This window comes from Poecilia latipinna, unplaced genomic scaffold, assembly GCF_001443285.1.
Source record: "Poecilia latipinna isolate Pla-1442-1.1 unplaced genomic scaffold, P_latipinna-1.0 Scaffold2206, whole genome shotgun sequence".
Taxonomy (NCBI): domain Eukaryota; kingdom Metazoa; phylum Chordata; class Actinopteri; order Cyprinodontiformes; family Poeciliidae; genus Poecilia; species Poecilia latipinna.
The window spans coordinates 87,523-103,671 of NW_015114822.1; the positions used below are offsets into that span (position 1 = coordinate 87,523).

Consider the following 16,149-nt stretch of genomic DNA (forward strand, 5'->3'; position numbering starts at 1 on the left):
TATATATATATATATATATATATATATATATATATATATAAGCCTCAAGTTTCATTGTACTTTGTTGTACAGATTCTGAGGACTGAGAACGGTATGTTGCTAAAGGACAACAAATTGATCCACCTTCATTTGTGATTATATGTTTTTGTGGTGTCAGGTAAGTCATATTTAGATAGAATATTAGCACTCAAACATACAATAAATTCAAGCCACATCCTTCTTTCCATTCACCTCTAGGATAAAATTAAGATTTAGGAATCTACAAATACACAATCAACAGAAAGAATGAGGCAATATGGCTAAGTGATATTAAACTTTCTACATTTTTGTACCTAATAAACAAATTAAAGACTCTGATTCGCTGAAACTAATAAGGACATCATACATGTAATAAACCTAGATCACCACAAATTCACAGCTAACTTCTTCTGTCCCTATTTCAGAAGTCTACCTTACAGTTACTGTGCCAAAATCTGGCTCACTTTGTTCAAACTTATAAAATTGTATTTCAAAGAAGTTGCATTATATGTTGGTATTTGACCAAGTTGAGTTTTTGTTTTAGGTAACTTCCACTACTCACAGTGTTTAAACTGAAGAGTACAGGCCAACACCTCTAGTGGGGCTTGTAACTGGCACCATTTTAACATCCATTATGAAGGTTTTCAAGTCCAGGATTGCTCTGCTAATTTTGCAGAGCAGAATAAAGAAATGTTATGCTGATATGAATGTCTCTAAGTATTCCTTTAGACAGAAGAGTCCATGTTTTCAATAGAATACCTTTTCAAATCAATATAAAATTTTGTGCCTTTTCTACTAGATATCTGAAGCAGCCCAAGATGTTTCTTTCTCAGGCATCCTTTATGTCTAATAACAATTTACACTTCCATCAAAATCTTTACTTTGCACACAAGTCTCTAAAATCTCTTTATATATTTATATAATAATATGTATGAATCATACATAATATAGCAGATGCTATACCTGCAGGAATGTGGTACTTGATTGATGAAATAACCTTGCATAGAAAGTGTTTGCGTTGCTAAGAAAATGTTTCTTATTTCCAGCATGTCGTACCATTAAAGTTAGATATGAAAATATTTATGTTGTACTCACAGATGTAGACAGTCATGTAAAAAGGTTCAGGACAAAATAATAACCACTATTTACTTATCTGAGATATTAAAAAAAACATGTGAGTTTAGTAGTCCCAACCAAAGGGACTTTGGTTGTAACAGTAGAAAACCAGGAAATGACTTGTGGATGATTTAAAGCATTTTATAGTGTTAAAAATAAATAACTGATATGTTGTACTTCTACACCTGATAAGAAATATTTTAATAATAAATAATACTGACCAAGCAGGCATGAATGTATGCAATTTCTATAGTTGCACTACACACAACTGTCTACAGCTAGACCAGTGGTTCTTAACCTTTTTTGAGGTAACAAACTGATCAGATTCATATGCGCATTCACTGAACCCTTCTTTTGTGATAAATAAAATTATCTTTTTTTTTTTTTTTTTCAAAATTCTTGACATATGGGTGGCCCAACTAGAGTCTAGTTGGGTCACTTTAAGAAAATCACTAAGTCTCTTAAAAGGTAGAGTCTCTGAGAACAGTTCTTCAAAATATAGTCAGTGTTTTCAGCAAAGTTGAACTGACTGTTCAGGAACAACCCAAGGTATTTAAAATTTGCCACAGTTTCAACAGGTTGGCCATCGAGAGAAACTGGAACCACTTTAAAGTCTTGTTTAGATCATTTAATTAGCTCTACATTCTTAAGAGAATGAAAAATTAATAATAAATAATAAAGACTTTGCAGTATTCTGATTTAGTAATGTAATTATATTAGTTGTGTTACCACCCCCACGCCACTAGAGGCAGTAGCAAGCCCGAAAAGATTAGACTAAGGAGCAGATTTAGAAGTACAGCGAAAGCTACAGAATTTGGTAAAAACTGTGAGCTTTGCTGAAGTAATTAAAGATAAGTTCAAATCCATGCTGAGAGTGGAACTCCTTCAATCAGTGCTCCTCCGCAGCACTGATTGGCTAAGCAATGTAACGTGATCCTCTGGAGCAAGTGATGGCAAAGCGGGGCGCGTCATCACAACTTTACACAAGTGTGTCTTTACCTCCGCGGCAGAGGCTCCGCCGAACCCCTGAGACCGACTCATCAAACCCCTGGGGTTCGATCGAACCCAGGTTAAGAACCACTGAGCTAGACCAACAGAAATATGTGCAAGAATTTGTATGTATTTCTGTACACTATTTTCAACAAAAGGTGCCCTTATATGATGTCATCAAGCAGATGAGGTGCGCCAACCCAGTCCAGTGTTCTGGGCTCAGAGGCAGCCATGATCATGCACATAAACTGTTTACCAGTCCTCTTATCAATTGGATAAATAGTTGTGGGTGTGAACCTTCTGTTGCTTTCCACAAATTCACAAAGCTGTTGATACACATTTGGGTATTCATGGCGTAGAAAAACTCCTCTCATTCTCAGTTCCCGTTGTATATTGATAAAACAGATTTCTCGTGCCTTCCGACCTTCCTCTCCTTCCATGTCAATATCAGCCGTTCCTGGAGGTGGTGTAAGGATCAGTGTTTCCATTTCACTCTCTTTCTTGTGAACCTTTCTCTCAGGACTAAAGGAAGCCAATGCAATTTTTGCATATTTTCTAACTGTAGGAGCTTGATTCCTTGGCGATGGCCCATCGGGCAGCTGGTCACCCACAGCAATGGATACATTCAAGATGAAACATTCGTTTGGGTCATATTCTTTACCAGCTTCTTGCAGCTCATTACAGTATTCCCCCAGGTTGTCCTTGAAGCTTTCAAGCTCCCGAAGAGACAGGTATGTAGGAGACATTGGTAAACTATTCAGGCCATACTGCAGGAAGCTACAAGATGAAGAAGGATTTGGAAAGCCAAGGAAGAGAACCCCCCTACCTCGAGAAAGGTAGCCAACTTTGGCAATACGGGAGAAGGCTTTATGGACTTCAACAGTCTCCCGGCAGTGTTTTATAATATGCCGGCATGTGCTTCCAATTCTTCCATATAAGCAGCTTTCTTTATGTATGTCCCAATCCTCTCTACGACAGTTCCGAGAGCAGTAGTAGGTGTAACAGCTGTGGCAGGATTTAAAATAAAGACAAGCATTGAATAATGTCTCTGTTCTCCGGCACTTATTGTTGGAGCACATCATTGTATCGTCCTCATCTGGACTTTGATCTGGAGAGCATTCCTCTGCGGTCTTCATTGCATCACTTGGCCCATCCATGTCACGAAAAACATCTGGATTAATTTTGATTGAAGTTGGCTGCTTGTCCAGAGGCAGTGGTTCGTCTGTATCTGGCTTTGAGCATTTTCTGGACAGAGATACCGCTTCTTCCTCATCAATTAACTTCTTTAATTGGTCCAAAATCTCCTCACTTGTTCGTCTACTCGGTGGCTTGTAGTCAGTCACAAGATCTGCTAGGAGTTCATCAAGCTGCTCAAGGCTTTGCTGAAGTGAGGCATTATCATGTGTCTTTTCTTTGGTTGAGCTATCAAAGTCATGTAATTCTAGACCCTCAGCGTTCCTAGAGTCAAGAATATCCCAACTTGCAGACCGTCCTTCAGCCTTGTTAAGATTTCCTGGCCTAATATCATTATCAGTAATTGTTATTTCAGGAGTAACAAACCAAAGTTTGCTTGTGGGACTTTTTGACATCTCTGTTGGACTTTTGTCAATAAGTGAGTTATCAGACACTGATAAGGCTGCATAGCGTCTTGGTGAACTGGAAAGATTGACTACCACTGGTTTTGGTTTGTCACCTGTGGCCATAGGCGGCTTCCTGGAGTCCAGAAGATCATCATAGCTCTGACCTCTCTGTACAGGAAGAGGTTGTTCTCTTTCTACACGTGAGTTGAGAATATTGTCCCAAGACCTGGAATAAGATTTGGAATCTGTACCTATTTTTTGAGGTTCTACACATGGATTGGTATACCATGGAGTTAGTACAGGCTCTTGGCGGACTCTGGTTGGAGTGATCTGCGACACATAGGAGGCTGGATTGGTAGAATAACCAGATGCATCAGAGCCATACCAGTCATCAGTTTGTGGTTGAGTGACTCTAGCGTGTCTTCGACCTTCAGTATAGTATGCCCTTGCTGGAACATGGTGCTCTGGGGGCACTGCAAACATATCACTGGAATAATAAAATCGTGGTGGTGCTGTCTGAATTTGATAAGTTCTTGGATCATCACCATACAATATACTTGTGGGGGGTGTGCTTATGATGTATGGCCCTGGTTCATTTTCAGCATATGGTTTGGGATATCCTGACTGCACAGAGTAAGGGTGGGTCTCCATTTCGGAATAATATGGTCTAGTAGCTACAGCATGCACTATTCGAGTCCTTGGATCTTGCACATACTGTACTTTGGGACTGTATGTTTTACCTGGTGTGTAATGCTCATCATGAAAAAAAGATCCTGGTTTTGGAGCAGGAGCAGTCACATATCTGGCTACATCATCTGCATAAAAGAAATTAGTTGGCACATTAGGACTGGAATGAGCTCTATGTCCTCTACCATAATAATCACCAGCAGAAGGCATTCTTTGTAATGGAAGCTCCATGTGATGTAGGTAAGTATTCGGCATACTTCGGGAATATTGATAAGCTTGCCTACTTTCCGCACCCATTGAGTCAGTGGGAGTTGGAGTTCTGGAGTAGGAGAAATGACGTGGCACAGTCAGACTTCTCCCAGTACTGTGATGCCTCTGCCAGGGTATATCCATTGCAGATGTTGTCTGTTTTTGACCTGAATGATGTAATGCCGCATCATCTGGCTTGATGTCCACTCGACACCTAACATGGGGGCTACTTGCTGATTTATCTAGACTTCCATCCTCAAATTTATCAGAAGCGTAGTGTGGTGAATATCTACTGCTGTCACCAATTTGAGGCTGGAGCTTAATGGGATGTACTTCATGCATATGAGTCCTTGTTGCTGCATGAGATGACTCTCTAAGTGGGGATGTTTCAGCTCTCCAGCGAGAATCTCTTGGAACCCTTTGGGACTCTCTTCCTTTCCTTCCTGATGATGAGGAACCTTCAAAAGTCACAGGAGTCAGGCCAGTCTGAACACGAGAGGCACTTTTTGACCTGGTCCTTCTTTTATTTTCATGGACAACTACCTCACTTGCCCTTTCTGCAATCACTGATTGAGGAGTTAATCTGTGACTGAAAATGTCTGGAGCAGAAAAACGGTATCTCTGGTGGCGACCCAGGGCATTCCAAGCAACATCTGGGTTGGCTGCATGTCTATCAGCTTTTCTGTATGGGGACTCCATTGAGGACTTGTGTGATTTTGGGTACTCCAATGACTTATAGTCAAAGGTTCGACAGTGCCTCTTATTAACTTTGCTCTGATTGTCCTCCAGTGTAATGCAATTTATAAAATCACATTGTTTGGAGGGTTGCAAAGATTTGTAGTGGGTCGATATAGGAATCACTTTTATGTCTTGATGCACAGTTGATACCAGTATATCAGGTGGGTCTGTGCGTGTCATCTTAAAGGGATTCCTTTAGTTTTCTCCATGAAGTTGCCTCAATATTGTGGTAACCTAAGGAGGCAAACAAACAGACAATCATTTTTCTTTCTGTTTACGTTACATGAAGGACATGTATGAAAAGACATTTACAAGGCGTTGTCTAGCAGGACATTTTAAAGTTACACTTATGAAAAACATTGAGAATAATTACATATCAAGTCAAATCACTTCTTTTTAGCTCACCAAAAGTGATTTACTAGCCATGCAGGGGCAGTGCATCATTACTCACATATAAAATCCAATGTATTAAGTAAAATTACTTGTATTAAACTCAACTTAACTCATCTAAAGTTTAAGAACTAAAGTCTAACTTACATCAAATGTTTATTACTTCCCTTCAGCAACCTAAGTGGTAAAACAAAAAATCTACAGTGATGTAAAAATGTGTTTGCCCCTTCCTGATTTCCTATTTTTGCATGTTGGTTATTATGTTGGTTACGTATTTCAGAACATCAAACCAATTGAAATATTAGTCAAAGACAACACAAGTAAACACAAAAAGCAGATTTTAAATGAAGGTTTTTATTATTAAAGCAGAACATTTTTTAAATCTATGTGACAAAGTGAACAATGTGAAAAAGTGATTGCTCAACCAAGAAACTGTGGTGAAACTTCCCAGGAGTGACTAGTAAACCAAAATTACCCTAAGAGTACAGCAGTGACTCACTCAAGAAGTCTTAAGGAAACCAATGACCACAATAAAGAACTGCATGCCTCACTTGCCTCAGTTAAGTTCAGAGATAATGCCTCCATCATAAGAGACTGGACAAAAATAGCTTCCATGGGACAGAGGTAAGATGAAAACTAGCAAAAAACGTAAAACAAAAAGACCCCATTAAAGGTCCTCTCATTTTTTCAGACAGATCTTGACTTTCCCAAGACTTTTGGGATAACATTCTGTGGACTGTTGGGATGAAAGCAAAACTCTTAGAAGGTGTGTGTCCCATTACATCTGGCATAAAATTAATACCACATCTGATAGAATAGATTATCAGATGTTTACATAATAGTACAAAAAGTGTTAATAAAACATATAAAAATAAGATTAACAAAAACATGAGAATTTTGTACCATTGTTTCATATCATTAAACTTCTTATCATCATTTGAAAATCACCATCCCTGTTAATGTTAATGTAGTTGTGGTAGTTGTAACATGTTTCACCATTACCAATAAAGTAAAGATTTAGGCTATCAAAAAGTGCTGAAGGATATGCAGAGGAACATAATGTTCCACTTCTTCAACACAATTTTACAACCCCTCCAAAAGGCAACTAAGGGTAAATTCTGGCACTGGGTGTAACACAAAAACTGCAATAACTAAACAGTTGATATCAGTAGCAAAAGAGTTTATTTTACAATTTAGGTACAATCTGAATCACAAAAGAAGGAAAAAACAGGGACGCTTTAAGCTTCAGGGTCTCCAAAGCCCTGAAGCTTAAACCCCCTTTTAACTCTAAAATAAAACAACCACTTTCTAGAGAACTGAAAATGGTACAAATCCTGAAATCCCAGGCTATCCACAAACCAGGAGAAAAACAGTTTAGAACAAAAATGGCAGAGAACCCCTACCAGCTTCCAGCTTCATTTAAGTCACCACAGACTGTTGTCTGTCACCATTACAGACTGCTGACTGTTGTCAGCAGACAGACAAGATCACTGCAGATCAACGCCCAGGGAAAGGGGGCCTGACATCTCTTGCATGGAGCTCTTTATGGAGTGGCTGACGAGCTCAAACACATTTTCACCTGTGGTAGCCAGGTAGAGCTGAAACACGAAGAGAGAGAGAGCTCATGAAGAGAGCCCTACAGGTCAGTGACCATAACTCACAACCACCGTAACATTCCGGTCAGTGAGCAATATATAGCAGTTTTTCATGATCTATGTATTGCACTGCAACACAGAAATACTGGAACTGGATCCCTATCCCCAGGAAAACCTAATTCTGCTTCTGTTTTAAACTCTACAGTTAGACAAATCCCTCTTAGCGTTTTATCAATACATATTATTTTATATATATAATTACCTTTTATATTTTGATGCTGTTTGTAACATGCAAAACTGGATACAAAGAGAAGATGTGCATAAACCGACGAGTCATGTTCAAGAATTGGGTACCTTATATATGAAAACTTGTGCAACTTGTGTTATTAGTCAAATTCTTCATATCTATAGCATGCTACATGTCATTGTTTTACTCAAAATAAAGACTAGTATTAGAATTAGGTTGTGTTTCAGGCAGAAAGCTGTGCTTTGTTGGTGCTTGATGACCCACAACTCTACAAAGAAAAAAGCTTTTAAGAGAGGATCCAGTTATTGGTTCTTTCAATCCTGGGGAGGATATGGAACTGTGTTATTCTGGTTCCATGAGCCTGTAGAAAATGAGTCTGACATTGTAAGCATAGTGTACAAGAAGTTAGAGTGATATAAATTCTGTATACTGCACTTTGTCATTTGCACTGAAGTATGTTTTTGTGTGCTTGGAAACAATGTTTTTTACAGTAGCAAATCTAGTAGATGCTTAACAATTGTTAATAATAATAATAATAATAATAATAATAATAATAACACATGTTGCCTACCAATCTGCGTATTGGTGTATAAATGTGTGTGTTTCTGAATGTGTCAAGCACTTTGAGTAATCAAAATGATTGGAAAAGCGCTATATATGTTTAGTCCATTTACCAATTTACCAATAACAATAATAATTGTTGCTAATAATTGTTGCTCACATTCTGTGTTGTGAAAATTAGTTGTGACCCATAATATTCACATGTACTAATTTCTTAATTAGTACGTGTATAATTTAATATATTTCTTTGATTGAAACATATTCAATCAAAGAATGATGAAAAAAAAAACTCAGATCCAAATGACCATAGCTGATCTGGTCTTCAAGCCCATAGGAGATGCCTAGTCCTTTGCCTTTGGTTATGCCAAACTCTAATTAAGACAGAATCTTGTTCAAACTTTGGAAGTCTGATCTTTATTTAGAAAATGAATAATTAAAAAAAATAAGAATCACTCTTTTCTTAAGCTTCAGTCACATTGTTTTTGATTTTGACATGTGTACTGGCATATCAATAAACACTTCTTTTATAGGTACATGTGTAAAAAATTGGGCATGTTTTGTGAACTATTATGTATGTGAACTGTTTTTATAGTTTACAATCTTACCCTCTTAATATATATTACATGTGTAATGGGACGATGACCACCCAAAATTGCTATGCAATGCTAACTACACACTAACTTCCTGTTTGCCTCAGACACAATCTGGATGCTAAAGGCAGCACTTTGGCTGTCATTGCTGAATTCTGTTTTATTCTTCTTCAGGTAAGTACACAGTGAAAACACACCAAAACTACTCTATGTTTACCTCTTATTGGACCAGTAGATAGCCTGTGTTGCAGTTCCTATGCACCATTCTAATAGTTGTAATGTTCTATTAGCTGAGGTTTAGATTGGCAGGATGCCAACAACCACTGGGGACCTTTTGTAGGGTTAGATCATTAGAAGACTGTGATATCTTACTAACTCAAGGGTTTAGGAGTTTTATTTTGCTTTTGTTCGAACAATATTCGGTGCATATTCCTTGTTGACTCATAAAGAAGCTCAGAGAATGAAGTGAGTCCAGCTGAAGTTAAAGGTAGAGAAACTATTCTTTGTTTATAAAGTGTGGGAATTCACAGGTTAAAGTTGAAACAATTCCATGTTAAATTCCATATATTTTTCTAAGTCTTGTACTGGTAAAATCAGTGTACAGTTTGATGTTTAGCCAGTTAACAGGCAACTAAATGCAGTAAAGTTTTAAAACAGTTGATTTATCCCATCTAATACACTATACCTTGGTTAGCTTCATTGAGTGCAGGATGGTAATGTGAAAAATGAAATGCATAAAGTTTATTATTACTGGTGAAAAAGTAAATAAGGTTTATTAAACAAAAGTAATGTAAAGCATTAATATTGTACACTATAAAAGGCTTGTTGGTTAACAAATAAATGAGATGTAATCTGGATGCTAAAGGCAACGCTGTTTTATTTTACTTGAAATTATGATTATCACTGTTGCAGCAGTCCTGACACTGCTGTCAGGACTGTTTTAGTGAAAATGATATGGTAATATGTATGAAATAGTTAAAAAAACAACCGAAAAAAACATTTCTTTGTTCTTTCTTGTTGGTCCAAAACTAGTAGAAGAAATTCTGTGAATGATAATATTGTAATAGAAATAAATGTCTGTACTATATTCATACTATATTTGTTAAACCAGTTAATGAAAGTGAAGTTATAAATATTGTTAATGCTGAAAAAACATCATTTGATTATGACATTGATATGCTATTGGTAAAAAAAAAAAAAGTAATTGAGTGGTCTTCTAACATTCTTACTTGTATTTATAATTTATCTGTATTAACTGGTCAGTTTTACAATAGTATGAAAATTGCTAAAGATTTATCTCTGGAGATAAAAACCACTTCACAGATTACCATCCTGTTTCTCTTCTAAAAAAAGCTATTCAATAGCAAACTAGACAATTTTATTGAAAAACATCAATTACTTGTGAATCGTCAATATGGCTTCCAAAGTAAATGATCAGCATCCCATGCACTAATTGAATTTATTGCGGATATTACTATCTACACACACAAATAATTTGCTTGTAAAGTCTAATTTACAGTATTTAAATTGCAGGACATTGTGAAATATCAAACTGTACTATTTATGTATAAAATCTTTTAGAATCTGTTACCTAAACAGTTTCAGGAAATGTTTTATGAAAGGGAGGGTGGGTACAACTTAAGGGGAACACTGAATTTCAAAATATGCAGATGTTCATATGTTCTTAGATGTCCATCTAAGAAAAGATTTTGCAACACTGTAACTGGGGTCAAACTATGGACCGAACTGAATATGGAACTAAAACAATGCCCAAGCATCAACCAGTTGCTAAGTAAATACAAAACTATGTTACTCACATTTGTAGATGGAAGAAGGGGATTAGAAATATTAGTTTTATATATATACATACATACTTTTTTAAAGTTGAATATATGCGACATCTGATATTTTATTTTACCTTTACTTAAACCTACAACTTTCACATGATAAAACAGAATAAGATAACACATATTCAAATACCTTCTTTTTTCTTTTCTGATAAAAAAAAATATTTAGCAGAATCAAGAAAATGACTGTAGGTTTCAGGAGAAACAGGGTTAGATCAAACCCTATTTCATGGGAGGACAAGTGGAGGTGGAGATGTTCATCTGGACAACAGACTGGACTCTGATGCTGCAGCAGCAGCATTAGAGTCGGTGAGGCTCTGATGCTACAGCAGCGGCATCTGATAAAGATGGCTGGTTCTGTTCCTGTTCTTTTCTGGGGTCGACTGTGGAACAGAGTGAAATGATGGTGCAAAGAAGGATTCTACATAAAATTTTACAAATTACAGAAAGCATCCTCTTCATGAGACTGTTATACAGCAACAATGTCTTCATTCCAAGGTTTCTGTTTATGCTTTTATGTTTGCCTTTTCATAGATTTTGCCACAAACTCAAAAAAACAGATCCAAAGAAATCAGATTGCTTTTTCTGATTTCTTTTTATCTTTTCAGACCTTTGGACTTCAAAGGATCTGTAAAACAGTTTTTCCCAGCTGATTATTATTTATTGCAATGTATACTTTGAAATCCATCCATGTTGTTATCTGCTTATTTCATCATATGAAGGACTTTCAGAGCTTATGCATTGCTTCTTATTTATAACTCGGCAACCATTTGTAGTTCCTACTGAAATCCCCAAATTATGTTAACAAAACATTTAGAGTAATTGGGGCATCTATGAGGGTCCATCAAGCAACTGACTAGTGCTCACAAGACAGAAGTCACCTCAACAAGAAATATTGTGATGTTTTAATGTTGTGAGATCTTGTTACATATGTGAATATTTAATCTTATTGTAATTAAAAAGTTTATTGATAGTTTTATTCTCTTTATCAAAACATTTGTGAAAACTCCCAAAACTTCTTCAAAAATCAGCCACTGTGAAAATGTTTGAATGCCAAAGAAATGAAAAGTGAGTGTGGCCAAATTGCTCCTCAGTGCTAGACACAGCCAGGCCAGAAGTCTGACATTTGGTACAAATTCAAAGTCTCTTTGTGAGATAATAAAGGTTATTTCTATTTTATGTTATTTAAAGTGTTTTGGAAATTTTTGAAAAAAAATTTGGTATCCAAAATTAGGCTTTCAATTCTGACATTGTAGCCTTAAAATATGTGTCATTAAAACTGATCAAAAACAATGAGTTTTCTTGTTTTCTACAGGGAGTGGTCAGACATCAAACTTGCCTTTTCACCATAAAAGTATGCTTTTATGGTGAAAAGGCAAGTTTGACCATAAAAGTTTACTTTTATGGTGAAAAGGCAAGTTTGATGTCATAACCTTCACATAGAATTTCACTGTTATGGGGTGCTGTGGTGGCACAGGGACAATGTGCAGTCCATGCATGGAGGCCCTAGTTGTTGACATATCTGTCACAGGTTAAAGTCCCGGCCTGATGACCTTTGCTGAATGTCTTCCCTTTCTCTTGCAACTCACTTTCCTGTCTGACAACTGTTAAACAAAGGCTACTAGAGCAAACAAATCTTAAAAAGAATTTGCAGTTACACCAAAATTGGTGAGCTTGATCCATTTCAGTTGCCCAGTGACATTATATGGTAATTTCCTGCCCTCACCAAAGCCCAGCTCCCTGGCAACAAGTAGTTATATTTTCACTTAAAAAGGATCCCTTTCTTACCCTCTCAACCTAATCCACATCAAATTGAATCAGATGAGTAACAAAAAGTTGGTCTCATGGAGGACTTTACCATGGCAGTGAGGTGCAGTCTGACATTTGGTTATGTTTATGTTTAGCCCAAATTTCCACAAATCATTTCATTTGCACCAAACTGAAGATATTAATCTAGGAAAAAAATCTGGTGGGTGTGGCAAAATACCTTCACAGCAGCCCTCAGAGGCATTAAAACAATCAGGCTCAAGTTTTCATCAAGGATAATGAAATTTGGTACATATTTGGTGGGTTTAAATCCAAATACCTGCAAAGAGTCTCTTGAAGCCATGATCCAAACCCACACAGTAAGCTGGCCATTTTGATCCTCTAACACAGTTTACGTTTGACTGAACTCATCCTACAGATTTCCATTAAAGACTTAAAAATTACTCAAATGCTAATAATCAAAAGCTAGAAAAAACGTTTCAGTAAAAAGTTTTTACTATGCTAAAAATTGTCGCCAAATCACATAAAACTGGTTATGAATGAACTTTGTCAACCCACAAACAGACACTGTTCGTGATATAAGTGAAACTGCATGTAGTAGCAGATAACTACAAATGTCATATTCCAAATCCTACAAGAAATCTTCACTAATCTTTCGCCACCAAAAAGGAAGAGACTAAAACTTCTATTAGAAGATTTCAGCCATTTTCAAGTCTTCACATCAAGCAAGAACTGAAAACAAGTGAATAATTAAAAGTTTTAATTATTATTATTAGGCCCAAGCAGCTAAGTGCAACAAATATGTATTGCAATATAGTGTTTATTTTTATCATGCTTCCATCAAATTCATTGGCTTTTTGAGTCCTAAACATATATGAAAACTCACCAAACTTGGCGGACGCATAAGGCCTGGGTGAAATGTATGTATTTTAAGGTCGTCACAAAAGTCAGTTAAAGGAGAGCGTTCCACGGCCCATTGGACTCTCAATGAGTAGGCGGGTTTAAATCCAAATGCCTAATATGGAACCATACCAGAGCTATGGCAAACATGACACACCAATATGTCTTGTACTTATAGTGGTGTTTTTCTGTCAATCAATCAACTGACTGTGCTGTGTGACACCATAATTGTACCATATAATTTTCTTATCAACCTCATGGGAAGAGGGCCCATGAACAGTACTGTATTGGTCGGTTGTATGGGCTACTTTTACAATGGAAACAGACAAAACAGGATACCGAACCCCACTGATCCCCAGCTGAAACAAAACAAAACAGTGACAGCTGGTCTCTTACCAAATATCTGGGTTTTGTGCAATTAATGAATCTAGTAACACTTTGTCTGACACAGTCAATAAGAATGTGGTCAAGATTCATGCGCAGACTGCAATAATATTACTAGTGAAATAGACACATTTGTAGCCTAAGGATACCTTCTGGTGAAGTGACAAACGCATATTAAAGGAGTTCAACAGGAGTAAAGTAGGGCCAGTGGAATGAAGAGAAAATTACTTATAATTGTTTTGTTGCATTGCTACAAGTTTGCAACAAAACAAGCTTGTAGCATTTTTGTGGGAATATGTTAAAAATATTCTTTATTTGTGCATTGATGTGTTGTTGATGTCTATAGTCACTTACCAGAATTGCATGTGTTATTTGGATTTTTGTTGTTTCTATTTCCTCCTTAAGATATTACCAAACTGATAAGAGATTTCCTGTGAACCCTGACTGCCAAAGGCAGACATGTTTAAGACAGGAGCCAAGATATCATGATTTAATTCTTTTCAGATTTTGTTGAGTGATTTTTTTTCTCCATATTTGGTTCTGATGGTTTCACCTAGCAAGAATTGAAGTAGTTACAACCTGAAAAGAAGCCACCTTGGATAAATATCCTGATTATGCTACATCTCCTAAAAGATGTAGCACAATCATTATTTAGGCCTCATCATGCTAGAGACCTAAAGCATGAAGATATTTGTTTAAAGTCTTCATTTTGTTATCTGGTGGGTTATTACGTGAAGATCTCAGTAAAAGAATCCGAGAGTTTTTGTTTACCCACATTTAAACCTGGGTTGTAATGATTAACCAGCAGACACTATAGCACTGGCTCCTGCCCTAATTTAATGTGAAATATTTCTGCATGGCCCTGTCTACAGCATCAAGCTCTCACTAGTGCTCTGTCGAGTTTTTTTATTTTATTTTTAAGAACAGTCATCAAAGCACCGATTCAGCCTCTGCAGCAGTCCCACACTGACGGCCTGCAGACAGTGAAATAAAATAAACTTGAGCCGCCGAGCGCAGACATCCTAATGATCGTCGCATTGAGGCGCTGAGCTTGCAAACGCTGCACGTTGGGAGTACTGCATGAATAGCCGCTGCCCGGAGCCAGAATCTTGATGAGGATGATGTCAGTGTTCGAAGATGGGAAAACAGCTAGTAATGAACCGCCTGATTCTTCACCGCATGCTCAGAGCGCAAAGCTCGACACTCACTGCACGCTGCAAATGAATTCAGACGAATATTGTTGCAGATTTAAGCCTGCCCAGTTCACACCGTGTAATGACAGATAAATCACTGCACCAAGAATAAGTAATGCCGCAGTTGCAGAAGATAGAAAGCTTCACGTGATCAGTCACCGCACACATGAGTGAGCTTACAGCCCAAATATATAAATAAATGAAGCTTCACGTCTTACCGCATTAATCCCAGCTCCTGCTTGTCCATATTTTGTCAGGCCAGAGCGCTGGTGTTCTCCCAATGACGACATCTGATATGTGCACACGGTGAAACTGCAATGTGCACCTTATTAGTCAGACAGGCTCCAGGGGAGAATTCTTCCTTTCGTCCTGATCTTACATCGCCAGTGAAGCTCTGCGCAACACAGCTGCGCAGACCCGTCGCAGCGTCCGCGTCGATGTGGCCGCAACCACAACCCTATCCTCCCCCCTTCCCTTCTTCCATTCCGACTCCATGATAGCAGGCGCTCAGGACAGGGAGATCAGTTTTGTGTAATAATTTTTGAAGGATGTTGACTGGCGATGATTTTAAACATCATTAAAATATTTCTATCTGAATCTTTCCATTCAGATAGAAATATTTGTTTCTGTCGAACATTGGCAGCAGGGGAGTTTCTTTGGGGGGTTTCAGTCCCAGTTTCATGCAGGTCTGAAGACATGTATGGTGGTGCATGTCTTCACCGTAATAAATTTTCATTTTTGTGGAATTTTAAAGGTTAATGCAAAAATACTTGTGCAAATAAGAAGTTGGGTTCAGAGGCTTTTTCTAGACCAAATTTACCACAGGAATCAGGGTGGTCGGTGCTTTTTCATGGAGGCAATTAAAAAAAGAATGAAACAAAAACAGGACAATATTTCATCATTTAATATGTAAGTGAGCCAAAAAGCCACTTGTGTCAGCTGCAGGTCTGTGTCTGGTCATTTTGTTAGAATGTTTTCCTTCATTCTTATAACTTGATTGTCATGTTATCCAAACTAGCAACGCACATTAATAAAATAATATTGATCATAGAGAACTGTATTTATAAAACAGCATTTTTCCTAAGACCTGATAAACTTTTTAATATAGAAAAAATAAACTGTTACTCTATGTTTTGTTTTTTAAATTGTCATTCATATTATATCAGCTAATAATTGTATGTGATAAAAACATTTAATCCAAACTCAACATCCTAAGCAAATAACTATGGTTTACCATAATAGTCGACCAAAAACACAATAAGAAACTGAAGCAATCATAGCAAAATATTCTGTACTG

At 37.1% G+C, this 16,149-nt stretch overlaps 1 protein-coding gene across 1 annotated transcript; it reads right to left on the minus strand.

The window, feature by feature from the left end:
- Positions 1-31: 31 nt before the first annotated feature.
- Positions 32-15,318, minus strand: ajm1 (apical junction component 1 homolog). The gene is made up of 3 exons (XM_015017899.1): positions 15,071-15,318; positions 2,226-5,612; positions 32-1,418 (listed from the first exon to the last, which is right to left on the minus strand). The coding sequence occupies exon 2, from the start codon at positions 5,556-5,558 to the stop codon at positions 2,289-2,291; it is 3,270 nt and encodes a 1,089-aa protein (XP_014873385.1). The 5' UTR covers positions 5,559-5,612; positions 15,071-15,318; the 3' UTR covers positions 32-1,418; positions 2,226-2,288.
- Between the last annotated feature and the right edge of the window lie 831 nt (positions 15,319-16,149).

What these genes read in the sequence shown, in the direction of transcription:
- ajm1 (XM_015017899.1), bottom strand. Translation starts at nt 5,558, where the DNA reads ATGACACGCACAGACCCACCTGATATACTGGTATCAACTGTGCATCAA.